Source organism: Monodelphis domestica, chromosome 1, assembly GCF_027887165.1.
Source record: "Monodelphis domestica isolate mMonDom1 chromosome 1, mMonDom1.pri, whole genome shotgun sequence".
Lineage (NCBI taxonomy): Eukaryota > Metazoa > Chordata > Mammalia > Didelphimorphia > Didelphidae > Monodelphis > Monodelphis domestica.
The window spans coordinates 513,833,131-513,852,042 of record NC_077227.1 but is presented as its reverse complement, the minus strand read 5'-3'; the positions used below and the strand labels follow the sequence as shown (position 1 = coordinate 513,852,042).

Here is an 18,912-nt window from a genome sequence, read left to right as displayed (position 1 = left end):
AATTATTTCCTTTATATAGCTCGTCGGTATATATTTGTTTGCTTCTTGTCTCCCTCAGATTTTGAGTTCCTTGAAGACAAGGACTTGTCTTCTTTTTGCTCCTTTTTGTGTTCCCAACACTTAGTACATAGAAGGTACTTAATAAATGTTTATTGACCAACTAAGAGGATATTTGTTCCCCTTGTCTTGTTAAACCTAGCTAGCATAGTTTCGTTGAGGATTTTGTTATGAATTGTAGACCTAGAGATTGAAGGGAACTCAGAAGGCACTGAGGCAAACCCCTTGATTTTATAGATGTGGTACTACCTTCAGATAAGCAAAGCTGAGTGACTGACTCAGGCTCATACACCTAGTAAGTATCTATGGCAAAGTTCTTTCTGACTCCCAGGCAAGTCTCTATCTTATATGCCATACTGCCTCTAGATCCTGGACAGGAATCTGTTTGGTGGCTATGGGTAGGAGACTAGTAGGAGGAACAGAAGCAAATTACTATTGTCTGGTGCCAGTATTATTGGAATTCTTATAAACAAGTTCGTAACTCACAGTCACTAGGCTAGAAATAGTCTAAATGGAAGTGGCCTAAGTTCTTGGCTTCAAATTCTTCATCTAAGACACTTAGTCAGCTAAAATGAATGAATGAGGACAAGGAGTTAACTTTTTTTTATTTAACTATTTTTCAGTTTTGTTCCACTCTCCATGACCCCATTTGAGGTTTTCCTGGTAAAGATACTGGAGTGGTTGGCCATTTCCTTCTCTAACTCATTTGACAGATGAGGAGACTGAAGCAAATAGGGTAAAGTGACTTGACCAGGATCACACACAAGTTGCCGGGGAGTTAATAGGTGGATAAAAATGGATCTTAGTACAAGATATATATAGGCCAAATCAGCCCTCCTTAAGGACTGTGCCTTGGGGGGAAGAATTTATCCAAGTTTAGTATGGAAGATCCTGTGAGGGTGAGGGTAGATCAAAAATGGGAGGAAGGATGCCCAGATTAAGACAAATGGTTCTGCTCAAGTTTTCTGAGAAATTTGCACATGAAGGCCCAAACATTAGGTCTAGGGTTAGAGGGGACCTTGGAAATCTCTTAGTTCAGTCAGTTAACAGTTATTTATTAGTTATCTACCATGAGCCATTCACTGTGCCAGGCCCAAAGGTGAAACCATACCTGCTGTAAGGGAGGAGATAATCTGCACATACTAAGTGTGTGCGTGTTGTATCCAAAATAAATATCAGATTATTTTCTTGCCTGAGGAGGGAAAGATTTATCTGCTGTTTTGCTTAACTGCTTCTCTTTCTTGTGAAAATGTTGTTTGAGGGAACCTTAGATTTCTGGTGAGGAAGAGCATTCCAGCAAAGGTAGAAGAGGGAATAGTATGTGATCAAGAAGACCAGTTTGGTTGAACTGAGCAATGCATGAAGGAGAGTAATGTGTACATAGCATAGAAAATTAGATTAAGGCTAGATTTTTAAGGGGACAGCTCAGTTTTATGGTAGAAAAGAGTACTGGGCTTGCAATCAGGAATACCCATCTTCCTGTGTTCAAATCTGGCCACAGATACTAGCTATGTGATCCTAAGTGAGTCAGTGAACCTGGTTTGCCTCAGTTTCTTCTTCTTCATCTGTAAAATGAGCTGGAGAAGGAGATGGCAAACTATCCGAGTATTTTTCCAAGAAAACCCCAAATTGGATCATATGGAGTGAGTCTCGAACTGAACAAGATTTCCAAGGGCTTTAAGTGCCAAACAGAGGAGTTTTGTATTTGGCCATTTTGAGATAATAGGGAGCCGGTGAAGTTTATTGAGTGGAGAAGTAACAGTCAGGAAAATCTTGAGCAAAATCACTTTGGCAGGATGGTGTTGAAGCAGAGAAACCATTTTGGAAGCAACCAAACCTCTAGGCAGAGAAAATGAGTACCTGAACTTGAATAGGGGGCTATGGATGGAAAGAAGCAGAGAATGATAGGAGAGATGTTGTGAAGATAAAATTGATAAGACCTGGCAATGTATTGATTGACTATTTAGAGAGAGGTGGAGACTGAGGTGAGGAGAGGGAGGAGTTGAGGATGATTCTGAGGTTGAGAACTTATGTGAAGGAAAGGATTGTGATCTATCCTCTCTCATTTTACAGATAAGAAAACTGAGGACTTTAGTAGGGAAATGACTTGCCTAAGATCCTCTAAATATAAATGTCAGTCAGGTTTTGGACTCAGATTTTCTGATACCAAATGAAATAATCCCTATTCCACAAGGAGCTTATTCAAGTGTTCCTTAGAGTTTTACTGTACTGAAAAAAGGTGAACAGGGACTTGAATTTCCATGATCAGTCAAGATTTTTGTATTTCCTAGAAATTAATTGGGCAGCATTTATTAAGTGCTATGTGCCAGTCTCTAGACCCAAACTAAGCCCCAAGGATACAAATATTTTTAAAAAGATAACCAATGACCTCAAGGAGCTTTTTAAAAAATGTTTTATTCAAAGATGTTTTATTTTCCCAATTACATGTAATAACAATTTTCTACATACATTTTCTGAAAGTTTAGGATCCAAACTATTTCTCACCTTCCTTTCTTTTCCCCCCTCTCTGAGATAGTAAGCAATTTGATCTGAATTACCCATGTGTTATCATGCAAAGCATACTTCCATGTTGGTCTTTGTTGTAAGAGAATCCTCATATAAAACTAAATCCCCCCAAATAAAAGTACAAATAAACTAAAGTGAGGCAGCTGGGTAGCTCAGTGGATTGAGAGCCAGGCCTGGAGACGGGAGGTCCTAGGTTCAAATCTGACCTCTGACACTTCCCAGCTGTGTGACCCTGGGCAAGTCACTTGACCCCCATTGCCTAGCCCTTACCACTCTTCTGCCTTGGAGCCAATACACAGTATTGACTCCAAAAAGGAGGTACAGGTTAAAAACAAACAAACAAACAAATAAACTAAAGTGACAAATCATATGCTTTGATCTGCATCTGACTCCAACAGTTCTTTCTCTGGAGGTGGAGAATATTCTTTGTCCCAAGTCCTTCAGAATTGAAGGAGCTTATATTCTAAAAGAGAAAACTACTTTTATTGGAGAGTGGGGGCTAAGGGAAGGAGTTTTGGTCTTAGGGAGACACAGAGATGGTATCTGGGTGATTCATCAAGAGATAGTTTATTGGGAGGCCTTTTCTAGAAATAGTGGTGCTACTAATTTGATTACTGTCCCCAAAACAAGAGCTGGAAGGAATGGGAAAGGAGGCAGGCAGGTAGCTAAGTGGCCAGAGTAGATGGCTGGATGGAATGTGAAGGTGACTCATGGTCTGTAGTGTCTGACCTACCTGGATCAAAAGTGTGCTATTTTGTATTCTCTCAGGTCTCTAATTCAAAAAGGTTGGGTTTCAAGGCAGGAGCTCCAAAAATGAATGGATCAACTTCTTCAAGGACCTGGGGCAAGGATTCTGGAAGTCCTTGGTGAAAAAGTCCACTTTGGGTACTGAGGGTATTAGCCAAGGTGGGAGAAGTTGGGCAGTGGTGGCAGGAAGATGGCCAGACTGTGTGGGTGAACCATTGGAGGGGATGTGCAGGGGAATAGAATACCTCCTTTCCTTTCCCTCCTATTTAGAGGGAAATGCTTTTTTAACTGCCCTGGATTGATCTTCCCACAGTGCTTTCCTCCCTTGGCTAGGTCTGACTTGTTTACATAACTTCCTGGATTCCTGCCAGAGGGGGTGTCAATGTTCCTCTGTTCCATCTGTGGCAAGTTCCTTCGCTCATCTCTAGTAAGGCAATTGATCCTTCCCAGTGTTGTGGGAGACTTGCAGGCATGGGGGCTTCTAGCTTTTCAGCCTTCTTTGCAAAATCATCATTCTGACCTCCAGCTGTGAACTGAGCTGATGAAGGGATACAAGAAGGTAGCAGATGGGGGAGCTAGGCTTGCTCTTCCTTACCCACCTGGGAGAGACATGCTCTCCCCTTTATAAATTAGTTTATTTCAGTGTCTGGAAAGTCTCAGTTAAAGATGCTTGTTACTAACAACTGAAGTTGTTATGTGGATGTGGAGAAGAAGAAAAAGAGAAATGGGAATTACCGAGATACTTAAAAACAACAACAAAAAACCCTTTACCTTCTCCCTTAGAACCAATAAGGCAGAAGAGGGGTAAGGGCTAGGCAATGGGGTTTAAGAGACTTGCTCAGGGTTACACAGCTAGGAAGTGTCTGAGGTCATACTTGAACTCAGGACCTCCCATCTCTAGACCTGGCTTTCAATGCACTGAGCCACCCAGCTGCCCCCTACCAAGATACTTTTACACTATCTAGTGGTGATGAGATCCATTTAAGGGGCTTTAGCCACTGCTGTGTTCTCAGGCAGTAATAGAAGTGGCAGCAATAAGAAGAGACAGAAAAGAGTCAATGTGATGTAGTGAAAAGAACTGTGAACTTGGCACCTGAAAGCATGGGCTCAAATTCCAGATATGTTCCATGAGGAACCTATGGATACCTGGGCAAATCATTTCATCTCATTGATCCTCATTTTCCCTGGTGGTAGAGTGACGGGCCTGGACTACATAATTTCCAAGGTCTTTTCCAACTCCAAATCTTATAAAGTTATATTCATGCCTTTTTTGTTCTTTACACAATAATCACTTCCCAATATGTTCCTCTAACAACTCTTATGGAACCCTCCTTTGTAACAAAGCAAAAGTCAATCCAAGCTAACAAAGGAAGAGAGACCACCTCTGACAGTATAAGTACCATTCTTCCTCCATAGTCCCTACTCCCCACCCCCTAGCACCACAAAGACAAGGAAAATGTGTTTCATTATCTGTTCTCCAGGACTCAGATTAGTCAAGGCTATTATTACTCTGAATTAAAATGTTTTTTAGTATTGTTTCCATTCACATAATTACAAGTGAAAATTGTTAACAATATATTGTTTCCTTGGTTCTGCTTATTCTGTATTAGTTCACACAAACCTTCCCAGGTTTCTCTGAATTCTTCATAGTCACTATTTCTTACAGTGCAGTAATATTACTTGTCATTCATTTACCACAATTTATTTAGCTGTTGTTCCTAAATCCATGGGCACCCACTGTGTCACCAATGGTTTTTTTGTTCCACTAGTGTTGGAATGAATATTGGTCTATATGAGATTTTTCTATTCTGTTACTTCCTTGACAATACATACACATAGGATCCCTGAGTAAAAGGGTATGAAAGTTCTTGGATAATTCTGAATTATTTTCCAAAAAGGTTAAACTATCAAAGCTCCCTAACAGTTTATCAGCATGCTCATCTTCCTATAGCTCCGAGCCAAGTTGAAGAGACCAGGAATGCTGTTTCCTTCATTCCTCTCCTCAAAATGCCTTCAGCCCTAGAAAGGGTAAGGTATTTTTTCCTCCTATCATCTTCCCTCCTTATGTTGGTTTGGTTACAAATCACTTGTCTTGGCAGGAATACCCCAGAGTCAACCTCTTCCCTCAGGCTTGAGATCCCTTAGTTGAGAATCTGGATTGGGTTACATTTCTTTCTGCAAGTAGCCAGCATATTAAGGTGGGCTCTTGTCATCCTTTCTAGCTCTTGGCTCCTCTCCAGGATGGCAAGGCTGAAGCTAGGGGCTGTGTGGGGTTCAGTTTCATCTATGGGGATGGGACAGGAAAGGCAGTTCACAGTAGACCACCTTGTTCCCAGAGCCTGGATTTCTTTTAGAGCATCTATTTATAGATACATGGGAGTAAGAGTGTTAAACCAGCAAGACCAAGTCATATTGGCTAAGAGTAATAAGGATTGTTGAGTAAATTAATTCTTTTTACTTTTCTTCCTTCCTTCCTTCTTTCTTTCCTTCTTTCTTTCTTTCTTTCTTTCTTTCTTTCTTTCTTTCTTTCTTTCTTTCTTTCTTTCTTTCTTTCTTTCTTTCTTTCTTTCTTTCTTTCTTTCTTTCTTTCTTTCTTTCTTTCTTTCTTTCTTTCTTTCTTTCTTTCTTTCCTCCTTCCTTTTTCTTTCTTTCCTTCCTTCTTTCTTTCTTTCCTTCCTTCTTTCTTTCTTTCTTTCTTTCTTTTCTCCTTCCTTTTTCTTTCTTTCCTTCCTTCCTCTCTCCCTTTTCCTTTCCTTCTTCCTTCATTCCTTTCTCATTCCCTCCTCTTTCTCTCTCTTCCCCCCTTCCTTCTTGTTAAACCAGCAGTTCTTAAACTAGGGTTTTTTTTAACTTTTTTGTGTGTGTCATGGACACACAATCTGGTGAAACCTCAGAAGAATGCTTGAATGTATAAAATAAATGATAATAATAGTAACTAACATTTATATAGTGCTTTAAGAGTATAAAGAGCTTTACATGAATTATTCCAATAAAAACATATAGGGTAACAAAGTAAACCAATTATCTTAAAAATATAAAATATAGTTGTAAAAATATTTTTTTAAAAGTTGATAATATGTTAACAATTCCTAGTTTAAACTATTAATCAGAAACACTAAATAGAAGGCAAAGTGAGAATAATTAAAAAATAAATTAAATTAAGTTAAAATAAATTTAAAAATAACATTCTTCCCATAAACTTGGGACATATTTTCCTACCAATGTATAAATTGGGGAAGGGTAGGAAGAGAAAAACTAGTACCTTACTTTTCCCCTAAAAGTTTATATTCTTCAAGGAATTCTTCATAGATCCTACCACTTTCTAAACTTCTAATATGATTTGGTGAAAAGAACAATGAAGCTAGGGGCTGTGTGGGGTTCAGTTTCATCTATGGGGATGGGACAGGAAAGGCAGTTCACAGTAGACCACCTTGTTCCCAGAGCCAGCCAAAAGAACACTGAACTTGGAACTGAGTTCAGATTATAGCTTTGCCATTTATTGTTTTTGTGACTCTGGGTAAATCAGTTAACCTCTTTGTACCTCAGTTTCTTCATCTGTAAAAAAGAAAGAGTTGGACTCTATGTCCTCTAAGGGCCTTTTTAGTTAAAAAAATCTATGACCCCATGTTCTATTATTATTGTTCCCCCAACTTGGGTTTACCATTTGCCTCCAGGCTATTCTTCTAGGCTGATTTCACATCACTTCATGTTCTCTATAGTCTAGCCAAACTTGCCATCTTGCTTTTCCTCATATAGAACATTCCATCCCCTATCTCTAGGACATTGGCTCTTTCATTTTTGGTTTTGTAGTCTTTGGTTTTGTGCCTAACATAACTCCTGCCCTAGTGTAGTTTTAAGCTATTAAAGTATATGCTGCAGTAAGACTTTAGAGACACCTTTTATAATAGTGTTTAAATAAATGCCTATTGATTAATCAGACTTTTTGTTCCAGTTTAGCAGGTCACCAAATCCCTCCCATGCCCTACCCCATTCCCCCACTACACACACACAAGCACCTTATCTTTAGATAACTCCCATTTCTGACTAGCCTTTGCTTGAAATGCTGCTCCTCATCCTTTAAAGATCAGCTCAAACTCCACCTCTTGCCTCCTAGGGCACAGGCTGTTCTGTACCATTCATTTGTAATTGAACCATTTCTCCATCAAATCCCTTACTGCCTCCATTTTGGGAGTTATCTTTTCACTGGCTACATTTTGATCTAAGTAGATTTAATCTTAAGAGTGCTTTATCAATTTGTCGTTTTAATCTACATGAGGGCAGGGCTCACCACACACACACACACCTCCCCCTTAATCTCTAGCCTTTTGCTTTATGCTAGCAACACAGGGTAGACCCCTAGTTGAGACCTGATAGTGTGGAAGCTTGCTGGATTTGGAGTTTGAAGAAATAAAAAGAAGCCTTATACCAAATAACCATATAGGACCCGAGTACCTTTTCTAGAAGGGATCCAGTTAACTTACTTTTGGAGAAACCTTATTATATACTATATATATTTTATGTGTGCATACATATATTCATCTATATATATGCATGTATGTGTATATACAATTTTTGCTTTAGAGACTTCCTTGAAGTTACTACAGATGGGGTATACTGAGTCATGGAGAGAAACCTTATCCTTTCTTTTTAGGGTCTGGCTTTCCCACCTAAGATCAAACCAGGGTCATCCCTGGGTTGAATCACATTGGATTTGAAAACCAGCATTTCACTTGCATCTCTCTAAGCCTCAGTTTCCCCATATGTAAAACAAAAGGTTTAGACTAGCAGAACCTTAAGATCTAACAGCCTTAAATCAAAGATCTTAAGATCCCTTAATAAGAATTGATGAAGCTTGGAGAGGGGTGCCTCAGGGAAACTTGTATCTGCATGATACTTTCCATGAATACTTCAATCACAGAACTTCCCAGATGGAACATAGTGTCCCATCCCAATGGGGAAAATAAGGGTCTGGAGTAGCAGGGACTCCATCTCAGGGATCCAGAGTATCTGGGACCTTGGAAAGCCAGAGGCAAACTTAGAAAGTCAAGTTCCATGAAGGAGTGTGATGTCACTGGTTCTCCATATCCTCCCACGCTTCTGGAGATCGTAAGTTCGAGAGATATGAAATTAAATGGTTTCTTTTAGCAATGACCCTTCTTTTCTCCTCCCAAGGCTCCAACTCAAATGGCTGGGCCCTGCTGATGCAGCATTCTTGGGACTTTCCTGCTCCCTTCCTGGCCTCTCGCTTGCCTGCCGAGAGATCTCTTTTCCTGTTCCGCCTTTTCCAGTCTCACTTTTTTTCTTAACTCAACTTTCTCTCAGTTCCCTCCCAGATTTCCTCTCTCACAGGCCTTTGGCCCTCCTGTGCCCAGGTGACCCTCGGGCGTGTTGCGGGCTGGCCCGCTCCTGGCCCCCTAGGATCTCCCTCGGCCCCACTCCCGGCCTCCTTTCCTCCCAGTGGGATCCCTGCCTGGCCCCCAGGCTCTCTCCGTTAATCTCTTCCAGAAGTGGGGGTTGGGGGAGGGAGTGAAAGGACCTCTTTGGGTGGGGGAGGGGCCTTCCCTTCCCCATGGAAGGAGAGGGATCCGCCCCCTTAGCCCTTGTCCCCAGGCCCCAGTGCCTGAATACTCCACCCCTGGTAGACCAGACAAGAGGGGGCTGGCCCACTGCCAGCGTCTGTGAGCCGGCCCCCTCCCCCGGTCCCTTTCCCAGCCAACCAGCCACTCCAGCTGGACCCACGTGACCTGGAGTTCCTAGACAAAGAAAATGTTCAGGCCCTCCCCCCTCTTCTCTACCTCCCCCCCCTTTGGACCCCTCCGCCCCCAGCCCCATCTCCCCCCTTACCCTCCCCCAAGACGGGAGGACACAGTCTGAGCTTCTGGGCCAAGGGGGCTCACACCTGAGCTGGACCAGACAGAGGTTGCACCTGGCCTTATGGGTAGGTGCTTGGGCTGACCACTGGAGTGTGCAGGGGGCTGGGGCAGGAAGGGGCAGAGGGGCCAGACTTGGGGAGGAAATGGGAAGTCTCTTGGCATTTCTGCGAAGATTAAGGGTTTGCCACCCCTTGTGTGAAGGGGTGTATGACTTTTTTTTCCAATCCTGGCTCAGTTATTTTGGAGGAACTCAGCTAGAACTGGATCAGTAGCCAATCGTCACTTCTCTGGACTCCTTTGACTTTGCCCACCGAGTCAGCCAGGGCAGAGCCAGGAGGCTTAAAGAGCTGGCAGGCTAAAGATCAAGGTTCAGGAGCGGGAATGGGAAATTGGGGAAGAAACATAGAAGAATGGGCATGGGCCACAGTGTGAGCTAGAGACTAAGCGGGGCTTGGGGGTTAAATGGGAACAGCTTCTTCTCATGTTTTGCTGGGCTCAGTGTGGGAAACAACAATAGTAATAACAGCTGACATTTATATAGCTGATCTAAGGATCACTCTGATCTCCTGCTATTAACCTGCTGACTTGGGTTTGGGAATTGGGGGCTGGTGGGGATGGAGATTGGTGAGACTTGGCTTGTGGTTGTGGTTGGCCTTCCTGGGCTCAGGAGTTCCATCACTCTTGAGTTCTCCTTGGAGCAAGAGCCAAGCCAGAGAAGAGCAAGGGAAGGAGAGAGGGAGGTCCTGACTAAGAATGAGGGTGGGCAGAGCAGACATCTTCTGCCAAAGGGGCCTGCTGAGGGAAGAGAGGTCTAGGCGGGGGGGGGGGGGGGGGGGGGGGGGGGGGGCCCAGAGTCAGACAAATTCAAGGGACAGTGGTGGGATCCGAATCAGGATGAATGGAGCTTTCTTGACATGTCGTGGGCTGGGGGGTGGTGAACAACAGAGCCCTGGCTGCTGTTGCCACTGGAGAACCAAGGAGGTGGGGAGGGGGTCCACATATTCACACAGTGGATTGTACTGATGTCAGCAGGCAGCTGACTGGGGGTGACAGATGATGGGAGTTGGTATTGTTGGGCTGGCTAGAGCTTGGTGTGTGAATTGCTGGCTCATTGCTGTTTGCCTGGCTGGTCAGTGCCTTGAAGCTTAGTTGTACCAGTTGGTGCATTATGGCAAGGGAGAGAGAGAAGGGCCTGAGGTGTGCATGCTTGTGCCTGGATACCTCTACCTGCCATGTGGGGAGAAAACGCAATCCAGGTTGAGGGTTAATTGAGCTCATAGAAAGCATGTGGAATGGTAGCCATCAATCTGAATGGGATGAAGGTGAGGGAGAGGAGTTGGGGCTTTCTTCCCCAGCTATTGTTTACTGGGCACCCTGGAGTGGAGTTGAAAAATGCTAGGATTGAAGGATTTATTCCCTTGAACTTGCCCCTTGGGCCCTGCTCTCTTGTCTGGCAGCCCTTCCTCCTTATCCCCTCCTCCACCCCACCCCCCCACTCCCCCAACTCTGCCTCTTCCCCACTGTTCTCACCCTGTATTTGCTCTCTTCTCTTCCCACCTCCATTGCAGCTAGGAGCTTCCACGCCAGTCTCTCAGGTGTCAGCCAAGTCCAGCCCAGCCCAGGGGCCCAGAGGAGAGCACTTTGTGTGTTCAGTCTTTGGGAGTACTGCATTTAACCAACAGCTAGCAGCCTGACAGGCTGGGGAAGATGAGGGGGAAGAATTTTCGAGAGCTTAGCAGGGAAAATCTGAGAATGGCAAAAGGCTTGTGGGGAAAGTGCTGGAGAGCTTTCTGTCAAGCACAATTCCCTTCAAGACCTCCTGACTTAGCCAGGTGAAAAGGTAGTCAAGTTAGACTTGTGGGACTAAATCACTCTGCCATTTTAGTGATGGAGAGCAGCAGGAGGCCTATCCCTGCTATGTCTTTCATAAGCCTGAACTCTTCCAGGCTTAAAAGAAAATCTTTTTTTTCTCTTCCCATCTCATAGACTTCATCGTTCTCTGACCATCCTCTAGTGATAAAAGTTTCCATCTTATTTTCCCAGACTGATAGGAAGATCCCCCACCCCCACCCCTGTTTCCCTCCCCCATTCTTCTGTCCTCTGCATTGACTGAGAAGTGCTGCCCTTGGGCCCCAGTGGCTCATTAACTTCTGAGCAAAAGGATCCTTTGGGTCTTCTAGGTCAGTGGCTTAATGTAGGTCAGGTCATTAGGGACTGAGTGCTGCCTCCTTCACCCTACCGTCTTTTTTATAGGGGGGCCCTGAGACAGAATAGGCTTCTTCCTCTAGTAAGAGTGGTGGAATGGAATCTCAGAGGTTCCCAGGAAGGTCACCAAAAAGGGAGTGACCGAGGAGAGGGAAGGAAGGAAGAGGTTTGAGAGATTATTAATGCCAGGGCCTTTGCCCAAGCTTCCCAGGTGGAGGCAAATAGAGTTGAGGTAAGGGTAAAATCCCAGCAAGGTAGCCAAATGTAGGAATCTAGGGAAGGGAAGAATAATTGAAATGCACTTGATACCCTCCTACACAGCCCTCCCTCACATACACACATACCCCATCTACAAGCATTTTAATTCTTCCAGCTGTCTGTGGGGGAAGAGTACACATTATCCCCTTTTATGAGTGGGTGTTGAGGTTCCCCATGAGTCATACTTAATTAATATTTGAGTGCCCTCTAAGCATAGGGGATGGCACAGAAGAGGAAGTTTTCATCTGTGCCATCCAGGCAAAATTTAGGAGATGGCATATAAGTGAAGAAAAAAGGAAGTAACCTATGTCCAAAGTAGATTGGCCTTGTATCATTTTTGGTTGTAAGGGTATCTAGTTGTGAGCACACACCTTTTGTACTTAAGGAATATTGTATGGTGAAGATAGTCTTTTAACTGATATATGGGGGGGGGGGAGCATAGTAGAGAGTGAACTCTTCAATGGCTTTCCACTGTTTCTGATATAAAAGAGAAAATCTAAAGCCTAACATTTAAAGACCTTTACAAATTATCTTGTACCTAGCTTTCTTTTTCCTATTTTGTGTACCCTTACGCTTTCATGCCTTCGATCTTCCATCTCTTGGGGACCCCTTTGTTTGGAGTTGTTCCCTCCTCATCTCCATGACTAAGAATCTCTCCTATCCCCTAAAGCACTTGCTGGGATGCTGTCCTCCAACAGAGGTCTTCCCTACTGCTAATATTCTCTAATACAAATGACTATTTTTGTGATACTTTGTATGATATCAGTTTACATATATCCCCTACCCTAGGAAACTTCAATAGCTCCCAATTTCCTCTAGGGTAAAATTCAAACTCCTCTGATTCTCTGATAAAACATTTAAAATCCTTTACAGTCTGAATCCATCCTCTTTCTAGACTGCTTTCATATTATTCTGCACAAACTCCTTTCTTAATGGACCTTTTCTCAACTCTCACCCATCCCTGGCTGTTAAGCACAGTCCCTTCATTACTTTTTATGTATATGTTATATTGATTTATCTATGTATATTCCTTCCCTCTAAAAATGTCAATTCCTTCAGGATAGGGACTGTTATTTTTGTCTTTATATCTCCGTCATTCATGATCCCCTAAACATAGAAAATAATAAATGATCATATTCCTTGGGAGGAAGGACAACTTTTAGTATCCCTAGATTACTAAAAGGCCTTTTTAATGAATGTTGTATTCTTCCAAGGGAATATAATCACTGATGGTTAGGACTGTTTTGTCTTTATATCTCTAGGGTGTTATATGTATAATAAGGTAATAGATTTAAAGCTAGAAGGGATACATACCAGTAAGTGTTTAATAAATGTTTGTCGGACTGAAATGACATTTCCCAAAATCTTGGGAAAGTGGGGGGAGGGGTTAGTAGATTAAGATGGGTCTTAAAGATTTCAGGCAATGGGGCAGCAGCTACCTATTTCAGTGGTCAGGCCTGGAGACCGGAAGTCTTGGGTTCAAATTTAGCCTTAGGCACTTCCTAGCTGTGTGACCCTGGGTAAGTAAATCCCTTAATTCCAGTTGCCCCCTCCTTGCCTCTCCTGTCTGGAAACCAGTACTTAGTATTGATTCTAAGGCAGAAGGTAGGAGTTTAAAAAAAATTTTCAGGCAAGTATTTTTTTCTCAATATTTAGGATGATTGGGGAACCAGTGAGAAGGTTTCAAAGACAAAGATTAAGTGTGAATTATAGCACAGAAAATGAGACTGCAGAATAATATGTTCAGAGATGGCATGGAAAGTGTTGTGGGACATGATCTGAGTGTGGTGTTGTGACTTTTGTGCCCCAGAAAGAAAACAATGCCAGCTAGACCAAGGTTGTAGAATTTGGCAACAGGAACCAGCCTTTCTTTCCAGCCTCATTTTATCACATATTCCTTCTCTCCACACACACTTTACTGGTCAGTCAAACTGGCCTTCTTGTTCCTCATATAAGATATTTGTTTCCCTGTCTTTGCTTTCCACATGCTGTTTCTTCTTGCCTGGAAAGCTCACCATCCTTACTGCTGCCTCTTAAAACCCCTCATTTCCTTCAGGACACCACTCTCCAGTATACCCTTTCCATCAAAACACCCATTTTGCCTGACCCATATTCCCCTATATGTGTGGTCTCCTCCAATTAGAATGTAAGCTCCTTGAGGGCAGGAATTGTTCACCTTTGTCTTTATCTCCTTGGCATCTAGCACAATGCCTGGCACATGGAGTACTGCTTAAGGTTTCTTAATAATTGCTTGTTGGTTAATCCATTGTAGACATAAATAAGTAGAGTCTGTGTACCTCTGCTAGAGCCTTAAACTTGGAATTCGTAAGCTTTAGATACTTATCTAGTTGTGTGATCATAAGCAAGTCTCTTCACTTCTTTGGGTTTCAGGTTCCACATCTATAAAATGAGGGGACTGCACTAGATGGCCTCTGAGGTCCCTTTTAGCACTAAATTAGTGATACTAGAATTCCAAAATTAAAAGCAGGAAGATAAGCAGCCTGGGATAGGGGTGGAATGGGCAGTGTATTACAATGATTGGGGAGATGGGAAATGAAGAGACATTTAGTACAGCCTTCCACCATAAATCTTGATTGCCATTTCCATCAGAAAACCAGGTTGGTTTCTAATGTTAAACCATTTGACAGTGTCAAGGACTTTGGTGTTAAGAACTTTGTTTTCTGGGCCAGGCTGGGAACAGGTGCTGGTGATGGGTGTTGGGAGCTGGGAATCTGCTGCAATTTCTGGGACTGTTTGTCTTACCTCCTCATTGGTGACAGATGGGTAGGGTAGTTGGTATTGGTGATAGTAGGGATGGTGAGCCTCTCTTCCACAATGGTTAATCCTCTTAGTGATGACTGTGGGGATAGAATCAGTAATATTACAGTTTAAAAAGTATATATCATTTATTTTAAATATTCCTCTTTTAAAATTTTGAGTTCCAAATTTTTTCTCCCTCATCCACTGAGAAGGAAACATGATATGAATTATACATGTATACATCATACAAATATTTCCAGATTAGCTGTATTTCCTAAAGAGAAAAAAAATTATACTTCAATTTGTACTCAGTTCCATCATTTCTCTCCCTGGAGATAGATGACTTTTTTTCATCATGAGTCTTGGAATTGTCTTGGATCATTGTATTGAGCAAGTCTTTCACAGTTGATCATTACAGCATTGCTGTTTCTGTGAACAATGATCTCCTAGTTCTCACTTCTTTTTGCCTCCATTTATATAGGTCTTATATAGGTCATGTTTTTCTGAAACCACCTCCCTTGTCATGCTATAACTTGTTCAGCTATTCCCCAATTTAAAAAGAGAAAAACCTTACCTTCTGTCTTAGAATCCATATTAGGTATCAGTTCTAGGGCAAAAGAGCAGTAAGGACTTGCCTAGGGTCACAGCTAGGAAGTATCTTGAGTTCAGATTTGAACCCAAGTCCTCCTAACTCCAAGTCTGGTTCTGTATCTGCTGTGCTACCTAGCTGTGCCTGAGCCATTCCCCAATTGAAGAGCATCTCCTCTATTTCCAATTCTTTTCCACCATGAAAATAACTGCTATAAGTATTTTTGAACATTATAGGTCCTTTTCCTTTTTCTTTGATCCCTTTGGGATCCAGACCCACAGTGGTATTGCTGGGTTAAAAGGTATGCCCGGTTTTGTAGTCCTTTGGGCCCAATTGTTCTCCAGAATGGTTTGATCAGCTCATTGATGTGCCTGTTTTTCCTTCATCTTCTCCAACATTTCTGAGAGGTATGAAGTGGTACTTGTGAGTTTTTTAAAGTTGCCTTTCTCTAATCATTAGTAGTGATATAGAGCATTTTTCTTATGCATATAGATAACTTTGATTTCTTCTGTAAACTGTATATATCCTTTGACCACTTATCACTTGGGGTATGGTTGTTAATTTTATAAATTTGACTCAACTCTATATTCAGTATATATTTGAAAAATGAAATCTTGATCAGAAAAATTTGCTGTAAAATTTTTTTGATACCACTATTGTCTATTATATCTTTTAGCAAAATATAGTTTCCCTCATCCCTTTTAATTACTACTATTTTTACTTTTGCATTGTCTTGAAATCATGATTGCTCCCCTTATTTTTTTTTAGTTCAGCAGAAGCATGTTAGATTCTGCTCCAGCCCTTTATTTTAACTGTGTGTCCTTCTGTTTCAAGTGTGTCTCTTGTAAACAACATATTGTTGGATTCCGGTTTCTAATCCATTCTGTTATCCATTTCTGTTTTATGAGTGATCTCATCACATTCTTATTCACAGTTATGATTGCTGTGTATTTCTTTCTATTCCATTTTCTTCTGTTCTCTTTTTAAACTGTCCCTCCTCAAAAGTCTTTATTTTTACTTCTAACCAATGCCTCCCTTAATCCAGCTTCCCTTTTATCACCTACCCCACCCTTGGCCTTTCTCTTATTCCCTTCCTTTCCAATTTCCTTACTGGGTAAGTTACATTTCTATACACAGCTGATTGTATATATTTTTCCCTCTTCAAACCAATTCTGATGAGGGGGGAGGTTCAAGCATTGCCTGTCATTTCTATGCATTTCCATTTTCCATATGTCAGAAAATTTCCCCATTCTATGTCTTCCTTCTCCCTTCTCCCAATGTGTACATCCCTCTTTCTCATTCCTTCATTTTTTTGGAGATCATTCCAACATAATTGACTCACAGGCATGCCCTTTATCTATATAAATTCCTTTTAATTGGCCTATAATGATAAAGGTCTTAACTGTTATATATATAATTTTCCTGTATAGGAATGTAAATAGTTTAACTTTATTGAAATCTAATTAATGATTACTCTTCAATATTTATTTGTTTGTTGCTTCTCTTGAGTCATATTTGAATGTCATTTTCTATTTAGCACTGGTCTTTTCATCAGATATGCTTGAAAATCCTCTCATTAATATCCATTTTTTTCCTCCCTAAAGGATTATAATCATTTTTTCTAGATATGTTTTTTGGTTGTAGTCCTAGTTTGCCTTTCAGAATATCATATTCTTAGCCCTCTACTCTGTTAATTTGCAAACTAAATTTGGTGTGGTCTTGACTGTGGCTCCACAGTATTTGAACTGTTTCTTTCTGGCTGCTTGAAGTATTTTCTCTTTGTTCTGAGAGTTTTGGAATTTGACCATCATTCCTGGAAGTGATCAGTGTCTATCCTTTGGATCTACAATATTAGGGCAGCTTTCTTCAAATATGTCTAGGCTCATTCTTTGATCACGGCTTTCAGGTAATCTAATTATTTTTTAACCATCTTTCCTTGATCTGTTTTTCAGGTCAGTTTTTGCAAGATATTTTGCATTTCTATTTTTTCATTTTTTTTAAACTTTGTTTTATTGTTTCTTGATGTCTCATGGAATCATTAGTTTCCACTTACCCAATTCAAATTTCTGTGGAATTATTTTCTTCTGTGAGACTTTGTACCTATTTTTCCATTTGGTCTGGCCTATTCAGCTTTTTAATCTCCCTTTTTTGGTCTATTCTGCTTAAGCCAATTTTGTGCCTTTTTGCCATACTGTTAATTCTCTTTTCATAATTTTCTTGTAGCACGCATTTCTTTTCTCAATTTTTCCTCAAACTGCTCATCTCTTTATTGCTTCTAGGAATTCTTATTGGGTTTGTCCAGTTAGCATTTTTTCCCCTTTGTTTTCACATTGTCTTTTGAGTTTGTGTCTTGGTCTTCTTGCCATCACAGTAGTTGTGTGTGTGTGTGTGTGTGTGTGTGTGTGTGTGTGATCTAATTAATATTTTGTTATTGTTGTTTACTCATTTTTTCCCAGCCAATTTCTAGACTTTGAGCTTTATATGAAAGTTGGACTTTACTCACTTTGAGTTGGGGAAATACTGTCCCAAGCTTCAGGTTTTCTTTTGCTGCTGCTTTCAGAGTTTGTTTTGGTGGTATGCAAGTTTTTGGTGCTTCTAAGATGGTGTGGTCCTGAGAGAGGTGTGGTTGCTGCTCTCCTGGGCTACACTCTGATCTTTATTCAGAAAGGACCACTGTTCCCCCCAGCCACAAGCTATCTTAGAATTATGACTTAGAACTGCATATGGGCAATAGAGGTGCCAATTATACCTAGAGCCAGCAAAGAGTCACTTGTGATCTCTCTCTGAACAGTTGTTTGACCTCCCTTGCTGAGTGTGTGGACTCTGAACTGGCCTCTACTTGGGTGTCACAAACTTCTTGTCCTATTGACTTCCTAAGTTTTCTTAGGCAGGAAAAATACCTCACTCTGATCTTTTGTTGGCTCTGCCTCTCCAGCATTTGATTTGAGGTATTATTTTAAAATTATTTGGAGGGGAATGTTGAGAGAGTTTCGTTGGGTTGCCATCATCTTGGTTCCACCTCAGACACTGCAATTTCAGAGGCCTCTTGGGCTCTGAGTTCCGAATTCTAAGCTGTTTCCAACCAAGAACAAGGGGAAGTGGTGATTGAGTTGCTGGTTGTAGTTTGGCTCACCTGGTACCTATTACCTTATGTCTCTACCTAAGGATACCTTGTTGCATCACTTCTGATAATTGATATTTCTTTGGTTATTTTAATTTTTTAAAGCTACCTTATGATGGCCCCAAAAACCTTAGGATCTTCAAAATTGAGAGAATAGATGCCTGGTGTGTTATGAGGTTTACATGAAGATTAACTACAGATGAGACTGAGGAATGAGATTTCTTAACTGGAAAAAAGAAAATGAGTCCTAGAGAAGGAAGTAACATTCAGTTTGGGACAGATGGCTCATAAATTAATTGAGAATGTTTTTTTTTTTAATTTTTAATAAGTGAATTGATTGATTAAAGTTGTTATTAACAATCAGGAGAGGTGGCCATCTTTTTGCTATACTTACCATTCCCTTGCTAGTTTCAAGATTTAGGAAATCTGTCTGAAAAAAGCAACTCTGAATAAGCTTTTCCTTGGTGATATAAATGTAACTACAAGTTACACTGGATACTTTTCTCTGCATTCTATTCAGGCTGAGAAGAAAGCCAAGGTCATTGCAGTGATGAATGTCGTAGAAGAAAACCAGGGGCCTGGGGAGCCACAAAAAGTGGAGGAGGCCAGTCCTCCTACTTTGCAACAACCTACTGATCCTGCTTCCCCCACTGTGGCCACCACACCTGAGCCAGTGGGGGCTGATGCTGGGGACAAGAATACTGCCAAGGCCTCTGATGATGAGCCTGAATATGAGGTGGGTATCGTACAGTATTTCTTTTTAGGAAAAAATACAT

The 18,912-nt window shown here is 41.5% G+C and overlaps 1 protein-coding gene across 5 annotated transcripts in view; it reads left to right on the top strand.

The window, feature by feature from the left end:
- The window catches only part of DNMT3A (DNA methyltransferase 3 alpha), a 166,579-nt gene that overhangs the window by 119,044 nt on the left and 28,623 nt on the right, over positions 1 to 18,912 (top strand). For 4 of the 5 annotated variants that reach the window (XM_007475932.3, XM_016423800.2, XM_056813135.1 and 1 more), the window contains one exon: positions 18,657 to 18,872. In XM_007475932.3, the coding sequence (XP_007475994.1) occupies positions 18,657 to 18,872 (216 nt within the window). Of the gene's footprint in view, positions 1 to 9,122; positions 9,269 to 18,656; positions 18,873 to 18,912 lie in introns of those variants that run through there. The other variant, XM_056813136.1, reaches the window with a different exon arrangement.